The following is a 25,720-nucleotide window of genomic DNA, read 5'->3' on the forward strand; positions in this document are numbered from 1 at the left end:
CACACAGAATAATTAAGTCATCATCCTCTGAGTTTCTGTTTATCTATAAAAATCCTTTCATTTTCTTTATGCATCTAAGAATCTGTTTCTAATACTATCTGACCTCCCTAATTAGTTTCATGTGGGTTCACATTATAAAAGGACTTATATTAAGGCAAGATGCCACTTTATTCAACTGTATTATCATTTGCACACTAGTGTAAAAAAATAGAACCTTTCCTTTGAAAAAGCCTCCCTGAGACCAGGTGGTACACAGCACTCTAACAAACTTTCTGCATCATCATAAATTTCTCACATATATAAACAGATATAACTATTATGGATTGTAATTTTATAAGAGTTTATCTCCCCTGGTTAGATTATGGCAAAGGGTAAATGGAGTTCTTTAAGTTCTACTGTAAAGGGTATGGGCAGATGGAGATAGTCCCTTGCTTTGTGCTCACAATTACTATAGCTCACGCAATGTAATGGAATAACCTATACATTAAGTCATTTAATGGAATAATGCTTGAAAAAGTCCTTTACACTTTTTGAAATGGCTTAATTTGGACACTTCCAAAATAGGCTGAGTTAAGAATGTTAGTTTATCGATTGGGACGCAGGGTGGCGCTGCCGGCTAAGATTGTGAATAAAGAGCCCTAGAAAGCTCACGTATTCCTTTGCTGCAAGACGGAACCACCACAAGTAAGCTCTGCCAGCATTACTGGGTTACCAACGAATCTGGGCAGCAATATTCTAAACGAATTTAAGATTACAAGTGACTCTGTGAGGATTCTATCAAGCAAGAAAATTTAACACCTCTGGTCTTTTTCTGGTTGCTGAAGGGGTACTGGATGTAAGCACCCTGGCTCCAACATGGAGACGCTAGAGAGAATTCAACACAACAGGCAAGTGACGATCTTTATTTTGATGGTATACTTGTCTCAGGCTAACCCTGCGCCTATTCGTTATTCTGTTCTGGAAGAAACAGAGAGCGGCTCCTTTATAGCCCATTTAACCAAGGACCTGGGCCTGGGAATTGGGGAGCTGAACGCACGGTCGGCTCGGGTGGTTTGTGATGATGATAGGCAGCGCTTGCTGCTGGATCGTCAGACTGGAGATTTGCTTTTGAGGGAGAAACTAGACCGGGAAGACATATGTGGCTCCGATGAACCCTGTGTGCTGCATTTCCAAGTGTTCCTGGAAACCCCAGTGCAATTTTTTGAAGGAGAATTATTAATACAGGACATAAATGACCACTCCCCAGTATTCCCGAATAGGGAAATGCTTTTGAAAATACCGGAAAACAGCCAGCCAGGGACTGTATTTCCGTTGAAATTAGCTCAGGATTTGGATGTGGGTAGCAACGGTCTTCAAAAATACACAATCAACGCCAATTCTCATTTTCACGTTCTCACTCGAAATCATAGTGATGGCAAGAAACATCCAGATTTGGTACAGGACAAAGTGCTGGATCGAGAGGAGCAGTCAGAGTTCAGCTTAACCCTAACGGCGCTGGATGGTGGGTCTCCACCTAGGTCCGGCACCAGCATGGTGCGAATCCTGATCATGGACGTCAATGACAATGCTCCCGAGTTTGTGCACACTCCATATGAGGTGCAGGTTCTGGAAAACAGCCCCCTAAACTCCCTAATACTTACAGTTTTAGCTAGGGATGTAGATGCTGGAAACTTTGGGACTATTTCCTATAGCTTGTTCCAAGCCTCAGAGGAAATTAAACAAACTTTTTCAATAAATGAAGTCACAGGAGAAATCCGACTGACAAAGAAACTGGATTTTGAACAAATCAAATCTTACCACGTGGAAATTGAGGCTACAGATGGAGGAGGCCTTTCTGGGAAAGGCACTGTAGTCATAGAGGTGGTAGATGTGAACGACAACGCCCCTGAACTTACCATATCTTCACTCATCAGCTCCATCCCAGAAAATGCCCCGGAGACCGTGGTCTCTATTTTCCGAATTCGAGATAGAGACTCCGGAGACAACGGAAAGATGATTTGCTCTATTCCAGACAATCTGCCATTCATTTTAAGACCGACTTTCAAGAATTTCTACACCCTGGTAACCGATAGCCCTCTTGACAGAGAAAGTCAAGCCGAGTACAACATCACTATCACGGTCACTGACACGGGAACTCCCAGACTGAAAACCGAGCACAACATAACCGTGCTGGTGTCCGACGTCAACGACAACGCCCCCGCCTTCACCCAGACCTCCTACACCCTGTGGGTCCGCGAGAACAACAGCCCCGCCCTGCACATCGGCAGCGTCAGCGCCACAGACACAGACGCGGGCGCCAACGCCCAGGTCACCTACTCGCTGCTGCCGCCCTCCGACCCGCCCGTGCCCCTCGCCTCCCTCGTGTCCATCAACCCCGACAACGGCCACCTCTTCGCCCTCACGTCCCTGGACTACGAGGCCCTGCGGGCCTTCGAGTTCCGCGTGGGCGCCACCGACCGCGGCTCGCCCGCGCTCAGCAGCCAGGCGCTGGTGCGCGTGCTCGTGGCGGACGCCAACGACAACGCGCCCTTCGTGCTCTACCCGCTGCAGAACGCCTCGGCGCCCTGCACCGAGCTGGTGCCCAGGGCGGCCGAGCCGGGCTACCTGGTGACCAAGGTGGTGGCGGTGGACGGCGACGCGGGCCAGAACGCCTGGCTGTCGTACCAGCTGCTCAAGGCCACGGAGCCCGGGCTGTTCGGCGTGTGGGCGCACAACGGCGAGGTGCGCACGGCGCGGCTGCTGAGCGAGCGCGACGCGCCCAAGCAGCGGCTGGTGGTGCTGGTCAAGGACAACGGCGAGCCGCCGCTGTCGGCCAGCGTCACGCTGCACGTGCTGCTGGTGGACGGCTTCTCGCAGCCCTACCTGCCGCCGCCGGAAGCGGAAGCGGCGGCCGCGGCGCCGGCCGACCCGCTCACCGTCTACCTGGTGGTGGCCTTGGCGTCGGTGTCGTCGCTCTTCCTCTTCTCGGTGCTGGTGTTCGTGGCGGTGCGGCTGTGCAGGAGGGGCGGGGCGGGCTCGGCGGGTCGCTGCCCGGTGCCCGAGGGCCACTTCCCGGGCCACCTGGTGGACGTCAGCGGCACGGGGACCCTGTCGCAGAGCCACCAGTACGAGGTGTGTCTGACGGGAGACCATAGAACTGGTGAGTTCAAACTCTTGAAGCCGATATTCCCTAACCTCTTGGTTCAGGACACTGAGAGAGAAATCAAGGAAAGCCCCAACTGTAGAAATAGCTTTGTATTCAGTTAAATGCCGTATTTGGTTAAGTGAGCCTCTCAATTTTGTTAAGCCTAACTCACAATATTTTTCTCTCAAGAGATTGTGAGTGAGTGAAGTCGCTCAGTCGTGTCCGACTCTTTGCGACCCCGTGAACTGTAGCCCACCAGGTTCCTCCGTCCATGGGATTCTCCAGGCAAGAATACTGGAGTGGGTTGCCATTTCCTTTTCCAGGGAAAAGAGATTGTACTGTTACATAAATTTGTATATATATCTCTATTCCAAACTTATGCATGTCTCTACTAAATTTTCCTTTTATAGTATTCATTGGATTTAGCATTTTTTTAGTTACAGTTGATATTATTTCTCCACATTTTACCTTCTCGGTGATTAATGTTTCCATAACTAAATTACTCAAGCTGTAAAAGAAATTCTATTAATATTTAAATCAACCTCTTTTAATGTCTTTTTAAGGAACTACTTTAAAGCTTTTGCGTAATCTTGAATTTCTGTATGTTTTTGGTGCTTTTCTTTACTTATATTTGCAAGGGCAGAGTGTTAGAAATTCTTTGTAGCTACCTAGAGCTTTCCTGTTCACCATTCTACCAGGCTGTGCCCCACTAAATAGCCATGAGCATATAACTTAGCATACTTGTTTCTCATAAGTTGCACCTAAACATGCACTTTATTAAAATTAATATACTACAGTTTTGACCTTATCCCATTCTGAGTACCATATATGCTAGAGATTATTCGTTTGCTACTTACCTAGCACATTGTAATTGCTTCAGGAATACTAATATTAAAATAAAAATATTCTTATTTATAAATAAGAGAAAATCTTATATAATTTGGTATCAAATTCACTTCACTAAAATAAAACTAATTCACTGCTTGATAACATACTTTAAAATCTTAGAAAACCCTAAATCCTTTAGAAGGACTCAAGAGGTAGAAGGCATCATATACTTTCCTGTCCTTCTTTTGCTCTATTAATAAAAGTTCAAATGTAAGTACAAAGTATGTGTTTTTCTTGGCTTTCATACAGTTTTTCCACATCCTTCAAAAAAGGCAGAATTTCTCTTGAGTTTTGTTGATTATGGTCTAGTCTGATTACTCTAAGTTATTTTGTAAACTTGAGCAGCTTTTATCAACAAAATTATAATTTATTTTTGATGTCCAAATGACCTTGTTTTGTCTTTCAATGTAGCGTTTGTATATTTTGCATAAATTTACTTTTTCAATTATGCTAACTTTCAATAATAAGCAGTTTTTTTCCTTTAAGACAATAAGAATAGAAATAGAAATTAAGAAATAAACTTATCTGAACTATAATTGGTTTATGTTGTGTTCATTAGGCCAATTAAGATGACTTGTGATTTCTAACTAAATTTATATAGCTATAACTATAAGAACACTTACTGAACTTTTGGCACAATATGAGTAGTTAGAGTTTGCTTTATAACCTAAGTATTTATTTTTAAATCTCTAGTGTCATCCTACTGGAATTTAATTATTTCATTTTTCCCTGAATTACATTTTTAAAAATATAATAAAAAAGAAAAAAATATTCAAGTTATTATTGAAACACAGCTTTTAGCTTTCATCCAATCTGATACTTGACATTATACAGTAATAAAAATATGAACAAAATTAAACACAAATATATGACATTTAGTAGCCAGCTTTAATGAGTTCACCATTTACTGTTAGATATTTAAATGAAATAGTTTTATTATGATGACAAGAAATATGATAGATGTTTTCAGCAATATATTTCAACATTATGAAAGTATAACTTCATGTTTTTGTGTATTCCAGGAAAGCCCAACTTGTATAATCACCCAAATGAGACTGGCCAAATAAACACTCAGAACCCACGTTTATGAATTTATATGAGTAAATTTATGAATTACTTTGTGTATTACCTTATAAATTACTGTGTGTATTCATAAAGCATATATCATTCCTTACCAGTTGGGGATCACTATCAGACTCTAGTATAGAACAGGTTAACATTTTAAAATTCAGTGATTATAAATTAATAGTAAATATAATCCAGATAATTTCCACAAAATGAATACATTATAGAAAATTGGACAATTCTTTTCTGCAAAACAAGAATAGAGAATGAAGGCCAAATAACTGGATAATACCCATTTCAATCACAGTTTCTCAAGTACTTCTATTATATTGACATTTTTTACAATTCCTTTGTCATTTTTAGGCACAGATATAGTGAGTTTAGTGCATGCTGTTTTAGGGGCAGACATTTTACTGAAGGCAATATAAGCCACATCACTTTAAAACCTTGTATTTCTTACTGGATTTCCCTAGTGGCTCAGCAGTAAAGAACCCACCTGCCAATGCAGGAGATGAGGGTTTGATCCCTGGGTCCAGAAGATACCCTGGAAAAGGAAATGGCAACCCATTCCAGTATTCTTGCCTGAGAAATCCCATAGACAGAGGAGCCTGGTGGGGCTACAGTCCATGGGATCACAAAAGAATGGAACAACTTAGCAAATAAACAACATTTCTTACTATTAAAATTACAAAATATAGATTTTAAATAGTAGAATTCTGTTTCCAGATAAGATGGATTATTTAAACCTGCTTTAAATTCAGAAATTTTCAGTTTGAAGCAACAGACAGCAGATGATATATAAAGAACTAAAGGGGCTAAGATTCCTGAAAAGGAAAATCCTTGGAGCTGTGAACTGACTCCAACAGTCAATTTGCCCTAAAGAAGTTTGCAAAGTCTAAGAAAAGGCCAGGGATAGAGTAACTTCAACAGTCTTTGGCAAACTGGAGGATTCAAGCCCAGTTTTTCCCCTCATGGTATTTGTCAAATTATGGGACATTCCAGGAAAGAAGAAGAAAATATTAAGTGGAAAATTACTGAAAAGCCGAGTGAAGTTTTAATAGTCTTAATATATGAGATTAGAATTTGTGATCTGCCATCTGAGAGACTGTGGAGAATACATTGAGTTCTGAGCTGAAAATTCTGGAGGACCAGGTACTTATTAGGACTGGAAAGAATCTTGCCTAAGCACAGTGCCTGTTTTGAATTAAGGCAATTTGATTAGACATGTTTCTATCAATCTAAAGGGGATTCCCAGTGGCACTAGTGGTAAAGAGCCCACCTGCCAGTGCAGGAGACTTAAGAGACTCTGGTTTAGTCCCTGGGTTGGGAAGATCCCCTGGAGGAGGGTATAGCAACCCACTCCAGAATTCTTGCCTGGAGAATCCCATGGACAGAGGAGTCTGGCGGGCTACAGTCCACAGGGCCTCAAAGACTCAGATACAGCTGAAGCTACTCAGCACACACTGTCAAGCTAACAAAGGAAAAGATGGACTCTTTCTGGAAGAATATAATATCATCAGGACCCTGGAGGAGAGCTTTTTACATTAATAATCAACATTCAGTAAAAATTATAAGGCATACATACAAAAAAACTGGTTGACATGAATAAAACCTAGAGAAAAAAACAGACATATGGGTGATCTGCAGATAAAATAGACACTAGAACTGACTGACAATGGTGTTAAAATAAGTATAACTAATACGTTAAAATAAGGAATATAGAAAACAGGTAAAGAGAATTTCACCACAGAATGAAATAAAATAGAAAATAATTTGAGGACTGAAAAATATAATACTGAAATTTTAAAATATTAGATTGTATAATGGCATAGTTGTTGTAAAAGATTATAGGATTAGTGAATGCAAGACAGGTCAATATTAAATAGCCAAACAGAACACTGAGGAATAAAATAATTAAAAATACAGATAAGAACATTTAGTTACACGTAGAACATAATGAAAAACTCCGACACATACATGATCGTAATCCTGGAAGGACTAGGAATAGGGAATAAGGAATGTATAAAGAAAAGATGACCAATAATGATGAAAAAATTCATCCCTCAAGATGTTCAGTGAACCTAATTAGAAGAATAAAAAACTGCACATCTAGAAATATCACAGGAAGGCTGCTAAAGACTAAAGTCAAAGAGAAAATCTTAAAAGCAATCACATGAAAATGACATTGCTTTTAAAGGAAAAACAGTAAGATGGAGAGCTCTGACCATCAAGAAGCCAAAAGACAAAGGAATGATGTCTTTTGAGTCCTGAAAAAAACTAGCTACCAGACTAGAATTCTATCACCAGAAAACACATCTTGCAAAACAAAGTTCTAAAACAAACAAAAACTGCAAGAATCAATCACAGTCCCATCTGCACTAAAATAAATACTTTTAGTGGATTCATTAGGAAGAAGGAAAACAGTCCTGGAGGAATCAGATTTGCAGGAAGAAATTAACAAGAATAAGGGTAACTATAAATTGTTATTTATTGATTAATAAACAGAAATAATAGTTTCTTTAAGGATTTAAAGTATACATAAAATTTTAATTCATGATAATGGTGATGTAAAAGGCAGGTGATATAAACAGAGTTAAGGAATTCTAAGGTTCTAAACATTATCATGAGAGTAGTAAACTGAAATAATTTGTATTAGACACTTGTAGATTAAAGATGCATGTTGTAACCTTTAGAATAATCATAAGAGTAATTTTAAAATGAATTGAAGGAAAAATAAGAAATAACTAAATTATCCAAAAGAAGAAAAAAACTTTAACAGCAAATAGAAAAAGAATTTAGATGGTGAATATAAATGGATAGATATCAAATATTACAGTAATTGCTATTGGATTAAATAATCCAGTTAAAGAACCAAAATTGTCAGAATAAGTTTAAGAAAAATTCAGCTATATGTTGTTACATACCTGTGTGTGTGTATTATCACAGGTTGAAAGTTTTAAAAATAGAAAAAGATAAAAACATTAACCAAACTAATCAAGTGTAGATATACTCATATAAAGCAAAGGAGACTTTAAGGAAAGATGCATTACTACAGATAAGGAGAGATATTTCATAATGATAAATGGATAAAATATACCAAAAATATGTCAGTTATAAGACTAAATATATCCCCGTAAGAAAACTACAAAATATAAAAAGTTAAATTGAAAGAACATAAGAAATAGATAAATCCACAGTCATAGGAGAGGATGTATTAACAATTAACTCAACCACTGATAGAAGACACACAAAAACAGAATATTAAAAATCTGAACACCACAATAACCATATTTGAATAAACTGACATACATAGTACATGGGAAAGTACATGTTCTTTTTATATGCATATGGCATATATCAAAATTGTCCATATTCTAGGTCATAAAGCAATTCTCTAAAAATTTTTAAAGAAATGAAATTAAGTTTAGAAATAAAAATTTATCCAGAAATCCCCAAATGCTTCAAAAGTAAATAATATAATCCATGAGTCAAAAGAAGAAATTGCAGAAGAAATTTCCATGCATTTTGAACTGGGTAAAAATTAAGATATGATATATCAAAACAGAAATTACAGAGAAATTTTAAAACTTTAAATGAACATGTTAGATAAAAAAGGTTAAAAAACAATAACCTTTCATCTGAAGAAGTTAGAAAAAGAACAAATAAAAGAAGGAAGAAATAATGCATGTATTATATATATAAACATAAATACAATGCTGATAAATATACAACCAAGAAGGGCTTCCCTGGTGGTTCAGTGGTGAAGAATCCATCTGCCAGTGCCAGAGACATAGGTTCAGTCCCTGGTCCAGGAAGATCCCACATGCCATGAGGCAACTAAGCCCATGCCACAACTACTGAGTTTGTGCTCTAGAGCCCAGGGAGCCACAACTACTGAAGCCCACAGGCCCTAGAATCTGTGCTCTTCAACAAGAGAAGTCGCCACAATGAGAAGCATGTGTACTGCAACTAGAAAGTAGTCCCCACTTGCAGCAACTAGAGAAAAGCCCATGCAGCAACAAAGACCCAGCACAGCCAAAACTAAATAAATAAAATTATTTTTTAAAGTACATAACCAAGAAGATTAACAAAACTTAAAGTTGGTTCTATGTCATGATGAATGGAATTAAAGACTCTTACTAAGACTACTAAGATTAATTTTAAAAAGAAAGAAAACATTGATCACAAATATCAGGGATGAAAAAAGGAACATCATTACCAATCCTACAGACATTAAAAAATTAAAAAGGATATTATGAACAACCATATGACAATAAATTTGACAATTTATATAAAATGGAAAACATCTTTTAAATACACAATTTACTAAAACTGAAACAAGAAGAAATCTAATTAGTTCTATCTATTGAATAAATTAAACTTGTTATTAAAAACCTTCCCACTTCAGTTCACACTAGTGAATTCTCTTAAATACTCATGGAACAACTAATACCAACTTATATAAAATCTTTTGGAAGATAGAAAAAATGGAATAGTTCCCAGATTATTTGGGTACCAGAATGACTTCAATGAATTATGACATCCAAATCTGAATAGGACATCATAAGGAAGGAAAATTAGAGACCAATCTCTATTAAAAACTCAGATGGAAAAATTCTAAACAAAATATCAACAAATAAAATTCAGAGATATATGAAAGAGAAATAATAAAGTATGAGAAAACTTACTCAGGGAATATAAATCAATTTAATATTTAAAATCTATCAATATAATTTATCACATTAATAGGTAAAGGAGAAAAATCATATGCTTACCTCAATGGATACAGAAAAAAATCACTTGATAAAATTCAACACACACAATTGTTAGCAGACTGAAAACAGAGGGGAACTTTCAGAAAGTATTTTAAAATTTACAATATACATTATACTTAATGGAAAATTATTTAAAAGTTTTCTTCAGTGATCAAGAATAAAACAAGAATGCCTGTTTATACTATTTCATTTCAATGTTTTACTGCAGGTTCTAAGCAGTGGAATAAAGCAAAGAAAAAATGCACAGTAACTTGAAGGGATGAAATAAGAGGTCTTTTTAAAAAAATGACAATGGGGCTTCCCTGGTCACTCAGTGGTAAAGAATCCACCTGCCAATGCAGGAGACACAGTTTTGATCCCTGATCTGGGAGGATCCCACATGCCTCAGAGTAACTAAGCCTGTGTGCCACAGCTATTGAGCCTGTGCTCTACAGCCCAGGAGTAGCTCAGCTAGCCAAGCCAGACTGTCCTGGAGCCCATGCTCTGCAAGGAAAGAAGCCACCACAATGAGAAGCCCACTCTCTGCAATTAGAGAGTAACCCCTGACTGAGGCAACTAGGGAAAGACTTCGCAGCAATGAAGACCTAGAACAACCAAAACTAAATAAATAAATACGATTATTTTTTTAAATGACATGATTGTACACATTTAAAGTCATAAAGAATCTGCAGACTGTTAGGATTAGTAAATGAAGTTAGTAATGCCACTGGATATAAGGTCTACATGCAACTAATAATTGTATTCCTATATAGCAACAAAACCCAGAAAATGAAGAATTCCAAGTTATCATTTACAAGTTTCAGAAATATCAAACTTCTAGAAACAAACCTAACAATATCCATAAAACTTATACACTGAAAAATATAAAATATTATTGAGAAAAGTTACATACCTGAATAAACAGAGGGATATATAATGTTCCAATACTGGAACTGAGCGACTTCACTTTCACTTTTCACTTTCATGCACTGGAGAAGGAAATGGCAACCCACTCCAGTGTTCTTGCTTGGAGAATCCCAGGGTTGGCAGAGCCTGGTGAGCTGTCGTCTATGGGGTCGCACAGAGTCAGACACGACTGAAGTGACTTAGCAGCAGCAGCAGCAATGCTGGGAATATGTCAATTCTTCCCAGTCAGTCTATAAATGCAATAAAATCCTAAACAAAACTTTAGCATGTTTCTTTGTGAAAGGTAACAAGATGAACCTAAAGTTTATATAGAGACTTCCCTGGTAGTCCAGTGGTAAGGCACCATGCTCCCAATGCAGGGGGCCTGAGTTCAATCCCTGGCCAGAGAACTATTAATAGATCCCACATACTGCAACTAAAACTCCACATGCCACAACTAAGACCAGGCACAGCCAAATAAATAAAAATATTGAAAAGATAATAAAGTTTATGAAAGTGAAAGTGAAGTCGCTCAGTCGTGTCTGACTCTTTGCCACCCCATGGACTGTAGCCTACCAGGCTCCTCTGTCCATGGGATTTTCCAGGCAATAGTACTGGAGTGGATTGCCATTTCCTTCTCCAGGGGATCTTCCTGACCCACAGATCGAACCTGGGTCTCCTGCATTGTAGACAGATGCTTAACCGTCTGAGCTTCCAGGGCAGTCAATAAAGTTTACAGGGAAATACAAAGGGACAATAATAACTAAAACAACTTTAAAGGAAAGAGTAAAACTAGAAGACTTACCAATCAGATAATAAAACCTATTATGAAGTATAGTAATTAAGAAGACAACATGGTATTGCAGGACTTCCCTGGGTGATACAGTGGATAAGACTCCCCATGCCAACTCAGGGGACGTGGGTTCAGTCCCTGGTCAGGGAAGATTCTGCATGCTGTGGAGTAACTCGACTGCCATAACTACTGACTCCATGCTCCAGAGCCCATGAGTCTCAACTACTGAAGCCCATGCACCTAGAGCCTGTGCTCTGCAACAAGAGAAGCCACTGCAATCAGAAGCCCGTGCACGGTAACAAAGAGCAGCCCCCACTCCCCCCAATAGAGAAAAGCCTGCCTGCAGTGACAAAGACCCAGTGCAACCAGAAAGTAATTGATTAAAAAAACTGGTATATCTGTATAATGAATTATTACTTAAAAAGCAATATGGTACTGCAGGATAAACAAAGAAAAATGGGGTAAAAATACTTGTACAGAACTATAGACCCCTGATTTATGAAAAAATGATACATCAGAAAATAATTGGGAATGCAGCTTCTTTTCAATAGATGGTGTGGTTATTTGGATATTTACATGAAAAAAAGCAATTTGACTCTAACCTGATTAACATGAAAAAAATTAATTTCAGGAGGATTACAGCTCTAAATGTGAAAAGTAAAGTAACTGATTTTTCAGAAGCACCATACAGCGATACTTTCATGACTTTGGCGCATGCAAAGATTTAAAGAAAATACAAAAAATTCAAACCATAAATAAAAAATATTGGAAAATTAGACTAAGTTAAGTTTTGTTTTTCAAAGATATCTCAAGAGAGTTAAAAATGCTAGCCATAGAATGGGAGAGAATATTTGCAATACATACTTCTAAAAAAGTACTTATACCAAGAATATGTAAGGAACTTCTAAAGATCAATCAGAAAAAGGGCAAATACCTTAAATAGAAAAACAGACAAAAGACTTAAGCAATTCACAAGGATACACCCTAATAAAAATAACCATGTGAAAAATGTGCTAATTTAAGGAATCATCAGGGAACCACTAATTAAAATTACAGTGACATAAAATAAAAATAAAATTACAATATAACATCACACACTCATCAGAGTGTTTAAAATTAAAAGATAATATCAAATGTTGACAAGGATACGGAGCAACTGGAACTCTCACTCTTTGCTAGTTTTCATAAAACCAGAGTTGAAAACTATTTTGCAGTATCTATTAAAGCTGAAACAAAAAGATAAATACGTGTGCATATCTTAAGGCACAGCAGTCTAACTCCTAGGAATATTAAATATAAATGAACACACAGACACCAAAAGACAAGAATGTTTATAATAGGACTACTCAATATATACACAAACTGAAAAACCCTAAGGTCCATCTACTGGAGAATAAATTTAAAATGGTGGTACAATACAATAACAAAGCAATCAGAATAAAATAATATGTAACAGATCAATTTTACAAAGGTAAGATTGGGTGAAAGAAGGCAAGCATAACACACTCCATTTGTGTAAGTTTAAAAAAAAAAGACACAGAAACTATGATACTATGACACACACATGATACTGTAACTCAGGAGAGTGCTTACCTTTATCTAGCAGGGGAAGAATAGTGACCAGACAATAACAAGAGGGAGCTTCTATGGTTTTTGTTAACATTTCAGCTTCACTTTACATTTTGCTTATGAATGTGTTCACTTCCTGAACTTTTTTGAGTTGTACACTCATGATTATGTCCTTTCCTGATATATTTTAAAATTTTATAAAACTGTAAGATTCTAAACATCTATTATTACTTATTTCTTAATCAATTAAGGATCCAATAAGGGAAGTTTCTTCGTGTGCTTAAAATGCACTTTCTGAGGAATACCAGGGTTTCAGTTTGCTCTGAAAAGTATTCTTTCACTGGAAGTTAACCTAGCACATGTTTTTTTAAGAACATCCAATAACTAAGAACTGGAGACACAACTGGGAACAATTCTGTGACTTCAAATATATTGGCTGCATATATATGAAATGAAACAGCAAATACTATATGCAATAGTATATAATGACTCCTGGTGGTGCTGCAGACTAGAAGTATGAATGGAGAGATACGTGACTGCCCGGGAAGCCAAGAAATTAAAAGACGCTTACTCCTTGGAAGAAAAGTTATGACCAACCTAGATAGCATGTTGAAAAACAGAGATATTACTTTGCCAACAAAGGTCCGCCTAATCAAGGCTATGATTTTTCCAGTAGTCATATATGGATGTGAGAGTTGGACTGTGAAGAAAGCTGAGTGCTGAAGAATTGATGCTTTTAAACTGTGTTGTTGGAGAATACTCCTGAGAGTCCCTTGGACTGCAAGGAGATACAACCAGTCCATTCTAAAGGAGATCAGTCCTGGGTGTTCTTTGGAAGGAATGATGCTGAAGCTGAAACTCCAGTACTTTGGCCACCTCATGTGAAGAGTTGACTCATTGGAAAAGACTCTGATGCTGGGAGGGATTGGGGGCAGGAGAAGAAGGGGACGACAGAGGATGAGATGGCTGGATGCCATCACCGACTCGATGGACACTAGTTTGAGTGAACTCCGGGAGTTGGACAGGGAGGCCTGGCGTGCTGCAATTCATGGAGTCGCAGAGTCGGACACGACTGAGTGACTGAACTGAACTGGGAAGCCATTAAACTGGGAATCAGAACTCCCAGTGCTTTCTAAAGAAGGAAGCATTTTACATAAGACCTAGGCGTGGAGGACTCCAAAAAAGGGAATCAGCCTAATGCAAGCCAGTCAGAGAGATTTAATGCGAGCTTATTTAACCAGATCACCTGGATTGATTGTATATCAGGAGCTGAAGAAACTGCACCTTCTTGACAGAGAAGGCAGTGGCATCCCACTCCAGTACTCTTGCCTGGAAAATCCCATGGACGGAGGAGCCTGGTGGGCTGCAGTCCATGGGGTCGCGAAGAGTCGGACACGACTGAGGGACTTCACTTTCACTTTTCACTTTCATGCACTGGAGAAGGAAATGGCAACCCACTCCAGTGTTCTTGCCTGGAGAATCCCAGGGACGGAGGACGCTGGTGGGCTGCCGTCTATGGGGTCGCACAGAGTCGGACACGACTGAGGCGACTTAGCAGCAGCAGCACCTTCTTGAACCGGATTTGGAAATGCAGACCGCGCCAGCAAAAACGCTACAAAAAAGGCAAGTTCTCTTTCTTGCTATATTGTTCCTTTTGTGGGAGGCTGGCTCTGAAGAAATTAGATATTCCATGCCAGAAGAAACAGAAAGTGGGTCTTTTGTGGCCAACCTGGCAAAAGACCTGGGTCTCAGGGTGGGGGAACTAGCCACGCGGGGCGCGCGAATCCATTACAAAGGAAACAAACAGCTCTTGCAGCTGGATATAACGACCGGGAATTTGCTTCTATATGAAAAACTAGACCGGGAAGTATTGTGCCGGGCAACAGATCCCTGTATACTGCATTTCCAACTATTACTGGAAAACCCGGTGCAAATTATTCAGGCTGATCTACAGCTCACAGATGTAAATGACCATTCCCCAGAGTTCCTAGAGAGAGAAACGCTTCTAAAAATCCCAGAGAGCGTCCAGACAGGGACTGTGTTTCCTTTGAAAATAGCTCAGGACTTTGACATAGGTAGCAGCACGGTTCAAAACTACACAATCAGCCCCAACTCCCATTTTCATGTTGTCACTCATCATCGTGGAGATGGCAGAAAATACCCAGAGCTGGTGCTGGACAAAGCACTGGATCGGGAGCAGCAGCCTGAGCTCAGTTTAACCCTCACCGCGCTGGATTGGGGGAGGGGGCCTCCGCCCAGATCTGGGGCCACTACAGTCCGCATCGAAGTCGTGGACATTAATGACAATGCCCCAGATTTTTTACAGTCCGTCTATGAGGTACAGATTCCAGAAAACAGACCCCTAAACTCCTTAGTTGTCGCTGTCTCTGCCCGAGATTTAGATGCAGGAACATATGGGAAAGTAGCCTATGCACTATTCCAAAGAGATGAACTTAGCCATTTGTAATAGACGAAATAACAGGAGAAATTAGTCTGAAAAGGGCTTTGGATTTCGAGGCAACTCGATTTTATAACGTGGAGATTGCAGCCAAAGATGGGGGTGGGGCTTTCGGGGAAATGCACTGTGGCTATAGAGGTGGTGGATGGGAACGACGACGCTCGCAAACGGACCATGTCGAGACTCATCAGCTCCATTCCAGAAAACTCCCCAAAGACTGTGGTGGCTGTTTTCAGTGTTTACGATCCAGATTCTGGGGACAACGGTAAAATGACTTCCTCCATTCAGAATGATTTCCCCTTTCTCTTGAAACCCACATTAAAAAACTTTTACACTCTGGTGACAGAGAGACCGCTAGACAGAGAGGAAAGAGCCGGGTACATCACCATCACAGTCACTGACACGGGAACCCCCAGACTGAAAACCGAGCACAACATAACCGTGCTGGTGTCCGACGTCAACGACAACGCCCCCGCCTTCACCCAGACCTCCTACACCCTGTGGGTCCGCGAGAACAACAGCCCCACTCTGCACATCGGCAGCGTCAGCGCCACAGACACAGACGCCGGCGCCAACGCCCAGGTCACCTACTCGCTGCTGCCGCTCCCCGACCCGCTCCTGCCCCTCGCCTCCCTCGTGTCCATCAACCCCGACAACGGCCACCTCTTCGCCCTCACGTCCCTGGACTACGAGGCCCTGCGGGCTTTCGAGTTCCGCGTGGGCGCCACCGACCGCGGCTCGCCCGCGCTCAGCAGCCAGGCGCTGGTGCGCGTGCTCGTGGCGGACGCCAACGACAACGCGCCCTTCGTGCTCTACCCGCTGCAGAACGCCTCGGCGCCCTGCACCGAGCTGGTGCCCAGGGCGGCCGAGCCGGGCTACCTGGTGACCAAGGTGGTGGCGGTGGACGGCGACGCGGGCCAGAACGCCTGGCTGTCGTACCAGCTGCTCAAGGCCACGGAGCCCGGGCTGTTCGGCGTGTGGGCGCACAACGGCGAGGTGCGCACGGCGCGGCTGCTGAGCGAGCGCGACGCGCCCAAGCAGCGGCTGGTGGTGCTGGTCAAGGACAACGGCGAGCCGCCGCTGTCGGCCAGCGTCACGCTGCACGTGCTGCTGGTGGACGGCTTCTCGCAGCCCTACCTGCCGCCGCCGGAAGCGGAAGCGGCGGCCGCGGCGCCGGCCGACCCGCTCACCGTCTACCTGGTGGTGGCCTTGGCGTCGGTGTCGTCGCTCTTCCTCTTCTCGGTGCTGGTGTTCGTGGCGGTGCGGCTGTGCAGGAGGGACGGGGCGGGCTCGGCGGGTCGCTGCCCGGTGCCCGAGGGCCACTTCGTGGACGTCAGCGACCCACAGGTACCAGTAGGAGGTGTGATTGACCTTATGCTCGGGATTATATGAGTTTAAACTCTTAAAGCCGATTCTGGCCAACCTCCCGTTGAATAGAGGAAAATGCCAACTTTCGGAATAGCTCTGGATTCAGTTAGGGATTTCATCATGATGCAAGGTATTTGTCATTTATCTGTAATTCCCCAGATGAAAAATTTGAGAACCTCATGGAGAAAAACCCCACATTCAGGTATATCATTGATCTCCCTTTTACAATGAACTTGTCTAATTTTGGAAAACTCCATTCGATTCTTACCGTTTTTGTTTTAGCGTGCCATTCCAAATCTTTGCATGCTGTTTTCTCTACATTCATTCTGCTTCATCACACTCTAAAAGTTTATTTGATGCTAAATAACAAAAATTTAAAATGTTTACATAATATTTGGTTTTTAAAGGAATATATGCATAGACATATGTAAGAAAGCATTATGAAAACCAACACTCTTCTGTTTATACTCCCTAGCTCTCATCCTACTGGAAAATAATTTTTAATGAATATTTTCATGGAATTATTACATACAGAAAAATGGACAAATCCTTAATACAGCTCACTGTATTTTCAGAAAATGAACATACTTGACATCAGCATCTTGAAGAAATGAAACGTTATTAACATCCCAAGTGCCACACAAATTACCCCTTAAAATCACTGCCAGTTCAAACATAACAGATGACTCAATACCCAATGCTACAGCTGTTTTGCCTGTTTTGAATTTATATAAATGAAATAGTAGAGTGTGAACTGTTTTGCATTGCATCTGGTGTCTTTAACTCAGCAATATGTTTATGACATTTATCCATAATACTGTTTTTTATTTTAGTTCTTCATTCTTGTTACTATATAGTATTCCACTGTGACTATTTCACAATTTGTAACTCATCCTACTGTATATGGATATTTGGGTTCATGTAAGGTTTGGCTGTTTGAATAATACTGTTATAAACATTCTCATACATATCCTTCAACAAACATGTATAAGCATTTCTGTTCTGTATATACCTACGGTGGAATTGCTGCTCGTTGAGTAAGTGCATGTCCACTTTTAGTAGATATTTCCAAATAGTTTTTCAAAGCGGTTGTACCTGTTAACACTGACTGCTATCAGCAGCATATGGATGTACGGGTTCCTCAACATTCTTGCCAACATCTGGTATTATCTGTTTTTTATTTTATCCCTCTGGAAAGCACTTTTAAACCTTTATCTTCTAGCTTTTTAAATACTTTCTTCTCACTAAAGAATATGCTTGTAACTTTTTCATAAGCTTCAATTTCACTCTATTGTTGTTGGTAGCCTATACACTTTAACTTTCCCTCATCCATATAGTCATCTCATTATTTTCTCTGCTCAAACAAAACCTCCACTTATGATTCCAATAACAACCATTTATTATTTTCTTGTATGAAAGAAACTAATAGAATTCTTTTTTTCCTTTTGTTTCTCCGTTACACTTTCAAACCTCTCAAAAATGAGTTTTTACTTCTATATAGTCAGGATTAATGGTACTTTTTACTCTTTGACTATAGTTAAGAGTTCCTTGTATTGTTTATAGATGTTTTAAAACCTAAAAAGCAATATTAAAATTTTATTTTAATGACTATATAAATTATGAATGCTCTTCAGCTAAAGATCACCAGGAACACATTATATCAGAACAAAGTTGGGTTTACTGACTTATAATGAGGGAGACTGCACACCATGGAGAACCATTGATCAATGCACATAATAGCACCCTACCAAGGAGATAGAGGATCTGGGCTTATGTTAGGTGATTTTGGGTAGAGTTCAAGGAAATCTCCTTTCCTTTTTTTAAAATTCCATCTCTTTGCTACAGTATATACCCTCAAGTGGCTTTTTAAGAGAAGGTACACAAATACAGACTTTTTGTATCTCTGCATGTCTGAAAATGCAGTTTTCGCTTCTGCTTCACTGCATACATATATATTCAATACACTTTCTAACAATTCATGCCTTGTCATATCTGAAATTACTTCATCTCTAGTATTATTTCCTTAATAGTTGTATTCCTAACTTATTTTTTCTGAGGCTCGAGCTTGTTGGATATTGAACAATTTAAATCATTTCTCTCTGTTTCTTATATTTTTCCTGTATATCTTTGGTTTTCCCTCTATATCCTCATTTAACATCTTTCAGTCACCTTGAGTATGTTTATTAAATTTTCAATTTTAATGGAGTATTTAAATCCCTAGGTGTTTTCTTATTATCTGATGTGTCTTTTCCATAGTAGCACTTGGAATTTTCAAAGTTCATTTTATTTCCTAAATGATCTGTTTCCTGGAGTTCTCATTTCTTTTTTCTGTGTTTCTGTATAATTTTTGGTTTTCATAAGTCTGGTGAGAGATGTGTTCATATGTAAGAAAAAGAATTTGAGTATCTGGTGTGTAGCAATTGCTGTTTTGCTAGGTCTTATCAGCTTTTATGTATAAGGTAGTCTGCACCCAAGTTTCTGTCCTGAGTGGATTTTCTGACAAGGTGCTCTGCATGAGGTAGTGCAGAGCCAGGTTTATAAAATATCAGACTTTAAGGAGCATTGTGATGAATGGGCAAAGAACTCTTTTCAGGATGTGGCCCTGCAAGTGTTAGGATACAAAAATTTTATGCTGGGATTCCTATTCTTCACTAAAATATCCTAGTGTTCTCCAAAAAAATTCCTTTTTATTTCCTAAGAAATGAAACTTAATGTTTTTGAAGGAAGGTCTGGAGGAAGACTGCTGCTGCTGCTGCTAAATCTCTTCAGTCGTGTCTGACTCTGTGCAAGAGGAAGGCTAATCATTATTAAAATTATATGTTACATATATTTTTCATATTACATACTATCTATGTACTTTATGTTTTCTAAATTCTGTACACGTATCTCATTTACTCATTTAAATAATGGTACAATTGGTAAGCCAAGTTTAGAGATGAACAAACCAAACAGAGTTAAAGTAACTTGCCCAAGGCTACCTAGCTAATAAATAGTGGAATCAGGATTTGACTCCAGGCAGCCTAACCCCAAAGATAGCACTTTTTTGTCTTTACTTTTTAAATTTTGAAATCTATTAAACATTCTTAAAAGTGTACACAATGTATATGTGCAATTTAAAAATAATAAAATGTTCATCATCTACTTAAGAATTAGAACAATGCCAAGACGTTGGAAATCCTTGTGTGCCTCCACCATAACATCTTCTACTTGCATTAAAATCAACCACTATCCTGAATTTTTATTAATTGTTATTCTTTGTAGTTGTATTGGAAATGCATATATTGCTAAATAATACACTGTTTGATCTTTTCTGTCTTTGCAATTTATATAAGTGAGTTGATATAGTATGGACATCTGTGGGCTTTTCTCAGTCATTATGGTATTGAACTCATCAGTGTTAAATGCAGTTCATTCAATTACACCACTCTACAGTATCCCATTATATAAATACACCCTCACCTTTAAATTCATTTTATTGTAGATTTTTGGGTTGCTCCAAGAATTTGGCTATCATAACAATACTGATATAAGCATTCTTGAATATATCTCCTCATGCACTTGGGCAAGAGTTCCTTTTGGGTACAGGCACATCTAGGAAGGTGCTACCTGGGTCATAGCAAGAACTGGAATGATATCAAACTAAGTAAAATAGACTATTAAAAGATGCCAACACTGAGATGAAAGAGATGTTGGAAATATCTGACAAAGATATTTAAATGGACGGTGAAAAACGCCTCAATAAGCAATATTAAACACGCTTGAAATAAAAGAAAAAATATTCTCAGAAAAGAAATGTAAAATTGTACAAGGAAATAAAAGATGTTAAGAACTACCAATGAAAATTTTAGAGATTGAAAACACAATTTTTGAAGAACTCAGTGGACAAGCTTAACAACAGGAAGACAAAGAGTCAATGAACTAGAAGATATAACAATAGCATTTACCCAATTTTAGCAAGAGAGAGAAAACAGACTAAAAATTTAACAGAGCCTTGAGACCTGTTGGACAGTAATAAGAGAGCTAACATTTGTGTCATTGGAACCCCAGAAGGAGAGAAGACCTTCCAAATTTGGCAAAAGATAGAGATCCAGAGATTTAGAAAGCCAAACAAATCCAAAACAAGATAAACAAAAAAATACACCGAAAAGATAGTCACATCTCTGAAAACTGAAGAGAAGGAAAAAGTCTGAAAAGCAGTGACAGATAAATGACACATTACACATAGAGCAATGACAATATGAATGAGAGTCGATTTCTCATCAGAAACCATGGAAGTCAGAAGAAAATGGCACAGTATTTTCCAAGTGATGAACAATTAACCCAGAATTCTATGTGCAGTGAAAATACCCTCCTGGAAGAAAATTTGTTGCCGTAAGGCCTACTCTTTTAAAAATGGCTAAAGGGAGCTCTCCAAACAGAAAGGAATCAATAATAAAAGGAATCTTGGAACATCAGGAAAGAAGAACAAACACAGTACACAAAAATATGGGTAAACACCATAGATTTTCCTTCTCTTTAGAATTTAGTTTTCTAAATTGTTTGATGGTTGAATCCAAAATTATAACACTGTCTATGTTCAAAATTTCTATAGAGGAAATATTTAAGACAATTATATTATAAATGGGGAAGGGTAAAGGTATGTAATGGTACTGAAGTTTTCCACCCTTGCATATGCAAAACGACAACCAGTAAACCCTGAAGGAAATGGCAACCCACTCCAGTATTCTTGCCTGGAAAACCCCATGGACAGAGGAGCATGGTAGGCTACAGTCCATGGGGTCGCAAAAAGTCAGACACAACTGAGTGACTTCATTTCACTTCAAACCCTAACAAGTTATGTGTGGGCCAACTACTATAAAAGCTATACAAAAGCACACACTAAAACCCACTATAGATAAAGTAGAACTCTAAAACCTGTTTTTATAACCCACAGGAAGGCAGGAAAACTAAAATGGAGACAGAAAAGACACACAAATAGAAAACAACAAAAAAATAAAACTATAGACTTAAGCTTTAATATATCAATAGTTACATTAAATGTAAATGTTTTGAACACACCAATTAAAACAGATGACCAGAATGGGTTTTCAAAAATGGACCAACCATATGCTAGCTATAGGAAACTTCACTCCAGATATTATGACACAGGCAGATTGAAAGTAAAAAGAAAAATATGCAAGGAAAATGACCAGAGAGAGAGTAGAACATTATATAATGATAAAGACAATCCTAAAAATATACATACCAAACAACAGAGATGAATAATATGTTAAGCAAAAACTGACAGAACTGAAAGGAGAAATAGATCCACAATTAAACTTGGAGATTTAAACACTCTCTCTGAACCCTATTTCAGCTCATGGAACAACTAGACAGAAAATCAACGAGAATACAGAAGAGCTCAACGAACAACCAACATATTTATAGAACACCCCGCAATTCCAGAATACACATTATTTTCAAATGCTCAGAGATCATATACAACACAGACCACATAAATAAGCCTAATATAAACTCAACCAATTTTTAAAACTGAAATCATACAGCATGGGTTCTCCAACTACAATGGAATCAAACTAAAAATAACAGGAAAATAAAAGGAAAATCTTCAAACACTTGGAGACTAAACAGTACACTTCTAATTAATCCATGGGTCGATGACAAAGTCACAAGGGAAAATTTTCAAATATATTGAAGTGAACTGGAAATGTAAAAACAACATATCAAAATGTATAAGATGTATTTAAAGTGGTACAGAGGGAATTTTATAGCACAAAATACATATATTAGAAAAGAGGAAAAGTCTCAATCATCTAAGCTCCTACCTCAAGCATGCAGGAAAAGAAGGGGAAAATACACCCACAGCAAGCAGGAGGTAGGAATATATATATATACATTAAAAAATAAATGAAATTCAAAATAAAAATAAAATTAGTGAGATGAGCTGTTTTTTTAATAAAATCGATAAAACTGGCAAATAGCAATGCTGGCAAAAAACTTTTTTCAATGATTTCAGTTTTCAAATGTGTTTAGCATCAAATTGTTTATATTTTCAAACTTTTCTACAGCATGTATCCCATCCCATCAGTTGAAAGGTTTCCCTAAGTTATTGGCTTATATAGCATGTCTATCTTTTCCCTGAATACTGTGTTTTCCTTACATGTAACTAAATTTAGAAAGATTTCCAAGAGTTTCAATTCATCCTTGAAGCTTAGTCTTTATCTTTCATTTTTAATAAAGTTGAAGACTTTTTAAATTTTATAACAGAATGAAAGAAAGACAAATGTGTGGCATATAAATGGAAATCAGCAATGCAATGTTTATAAGTTAACTAAATAAAATTAAAATACTTGACAATGTTTCATCAGTTAAATTACTATTTCAACTCACTGATAATAATCCAGCTAAATTAATCTTGAAAGGTAACTTCCAATTAGCACACATGAGCAAAAAGAGCATGGCACATGGTGATTTTTTACATTGTTTAGCTTTCCTTGTCCAGAGGAGACCAAGATTGTGCCATCTAGTTACTAAAATTAACTTGAAAAATACTGATATAATTAATACAATTCCCAGTGGATCACAGAAATGTTCGTTATCTTGAGAGAGATGTGGGTTACACAGATGGATCCATTTGTTAAAAATGCTACAGTTAAGACTGGTGCATTTCAATTTGCGTAAACATGACCTTAAGAAAAGAACTATGCAAAACTGAACATTGACTGGGAGGCATAAAATGGAGGAAAAGGTATAGGTGAAACAAGACAGAATGTTGTGAAGTTGGGAGGTGTGTACATGGAAGTTTATGCTGTTTACTTTGAATATGCTGAACTTTGTCCATAATAAATTTTTAAATGAATAGTCCTTGTGAGATGGGTGTATAAAAGCAAAGTCAATTCAGCTCTACTTTAGCAAATCCTAGCAACTGAGAAGCATTTTCCTGAAGGAATCTAATGCAATCCACTTTCCAAAAAGGGAGTTTCTTCACATACCAAACTGACATCTCTTTGGGTTACATTAAAATATTACCTTCTTTCTATTATAGCAACCAGTGCTCTCACAGACACTTTAATGATCTACCTTGATTTTTATACATACTGTACTACTAATAAATTAAATCTGTTTTAAAGTGAAAATAATTTAATAAGCTGTATTTGAGGATGCCTGCAGGCAAAGAGAGTGAATAAAGAACTCTGTGGATGCCAGAGATGGCATTAAGTTGGAATCAGAACTCAGAATGTCCACTGAAAGGAGAAAGCATTTAGGACTGAGCTACAAATAATTTTGTTTCAGAGAAGAAGCTAAACCCATCCAAGATGTTTCTGATTGTTGGTTTTACTTTATCAGTGTATTTCATTTTTCATATCCTTGGGGAAGTCTGTTTTCAGCAACATTTACCAAGTGAACAATGGAGGTTGGTGACAGTGATCTTAATTTTATCCTTCTGGGTATATAGAGTTGCTTTTCAACTATAAAATGATTTCATCGGTTCAGAATTTAAATTTTATTTAGCTTTAATTTAGCTAGAGTTGAAGTATTTTGAAAAATATCATTTTTAACCTTCCATCATTCACTCCTTACCTGAAGTGAATTTTGCTTGAATTTAAATCATTTCACCTCTCCACAAATACAAAATCATTCTGAAGTAAATTATTTTTGGTATTTTTGTATGCTTAGATATGCACTGACCCATTTATTGCATTCTCAGGAAATTTAGAGATATATTTTCCAGTTTATCTGAGCAGAAATTGGAGAGATAGGAATGAACATAGTCATAATGAACTATCACTGAATTTCAGGGTATCCACTCAAATATAATCCACCTTTCACACTACGTTATTTGGTCTGTATTTATAGGACCAAGTGTTATCCTTGTTTCGAAAGAATGGTAGAGGTGATTCTTGAATGTTTGTTTTCTACATTGCATTATGCCCTTATAACAGGGTAATACATTTGGACTTTGATTAATACACACAGCAGGGAAATTTGACCAAAAAGTTGCAATAAAATGAACAACCCTAATAAAATCATGGTCATTTCTACCAATACAAAAATGAAATGGATTCCTAAAACCCTTACTTACGACACATACTGGATTACTCCTGGTCCCTCTTTTAAATAATTTGATTTGATACTTCTATAATACCTATTTCTTGGCCTCAATTTTCCTAATAGCCTAATTGTTCCCTTTATTGTGCAGGTGACCACCAAACAACGGTAAGTATGTTGTTCATTCCATTTTATCAGTCATATAGTTTAGAGAAATAAGTGTTTAAGATTGATCTTGCTAACCAACTTTTAGTTTTGTATAGTGTATAGGTGGGACAATTAAATAGTATACTTCTCAGATTCAGAAATTACACTGCTCCTCAGAGATAAACTGCATAGAGTGGGACACGACTGAGCAACTAAACTGAACTGAACTGAACCAATGAATAAAAGTTGGTTATAGGAAGTTTATATTACCTGAGGGAATAACTCTTAAATGTGTTAGTATGTATCAGAATCCTTAAAGGGAAAGACTGACTTACAGATTCGATAGTACAGCCAGAAAGCTAGAAAATTCAAGTTCTGAAAAAGAAAAAAAAAACCAAGACTCCCAGATAAGTCTTTATGCATGTGATTCACTCACTGCAGTCTGAGAAACTCAGCGTGTTCCTTAAAACGTTTATAAAGTTTACATTTTGGATGTGGTGTTGACCTGCAGCACCCCCACGAAATTACTCATTTCAACGCATGGTGGCAGTGCAGGCTAAGAGTGGATAAAAGCTCTGCAGACTCGGTGGACTCCATTT

The 25,720-nt window shown here is 38.3% G+C and overlaps 2 protein-coding genes across 2 annotated transcripts; both read left to right on the forward strand.

Moving 5' to 3' along the window:
• The first annotated feature begins 640 nt into the window (after nucleotides 1–640).
• Nucleotides 641–5,093, forward strand: LOC101102059 (protocadherin beta-4). The gene has a single exon (XM_012178638.5). It carries the CDS (start codon nucleotides 856–858, stop codon nucleotides 3,244–3,246), a length of 2,391 nt encoding a protein of 796 aa, XP_012034028.2. The 5' UTR covers nucleotides 641–855; the 3' UTR covers nucleotides 3,247–5,093.
• Nucleotides 5,094–10,644: 5,551 nt separating this feature from the next.
• LOC106991171 (protocadherin beta-5-like) lies at nucleotides 10,645–25,677 on the forward strand. The gene is given in 3 exon segments (XM_042250587.2): nucleotides 10,645–15,552; nucleotides 15,555–15,661; nucleotides 15,663–25,677. Coding segments are annotated over 3 exon segments (2,259 nt in total). The 5' UTR covers nucleotides 10,645–14,687; the 3' UTR covers nucleotides 16,950–25,677.
• The last annotated feature ends 43 nt before the right edge of the window (nucleotides 25,678–25,720 follow it).

The sequence above is a fragment of the Ovis aries genome, chromosome 5 (genome assembly GCF_016772045.2).
Source record: "Ovis aries strain OAR_USU_Benz2616 breed Rambouillet chromosome 5, ARS-UI_Ramb_v3.0, whole genome shotgun sequence".
In the NCBI taxonomy this organism is placed as follows: domain Eukaryota; kingdom Metazoa; phylum Chordata; class Mammalia; order Artiodactyla; family Bovidae; genus Ovis; species Ovis aries.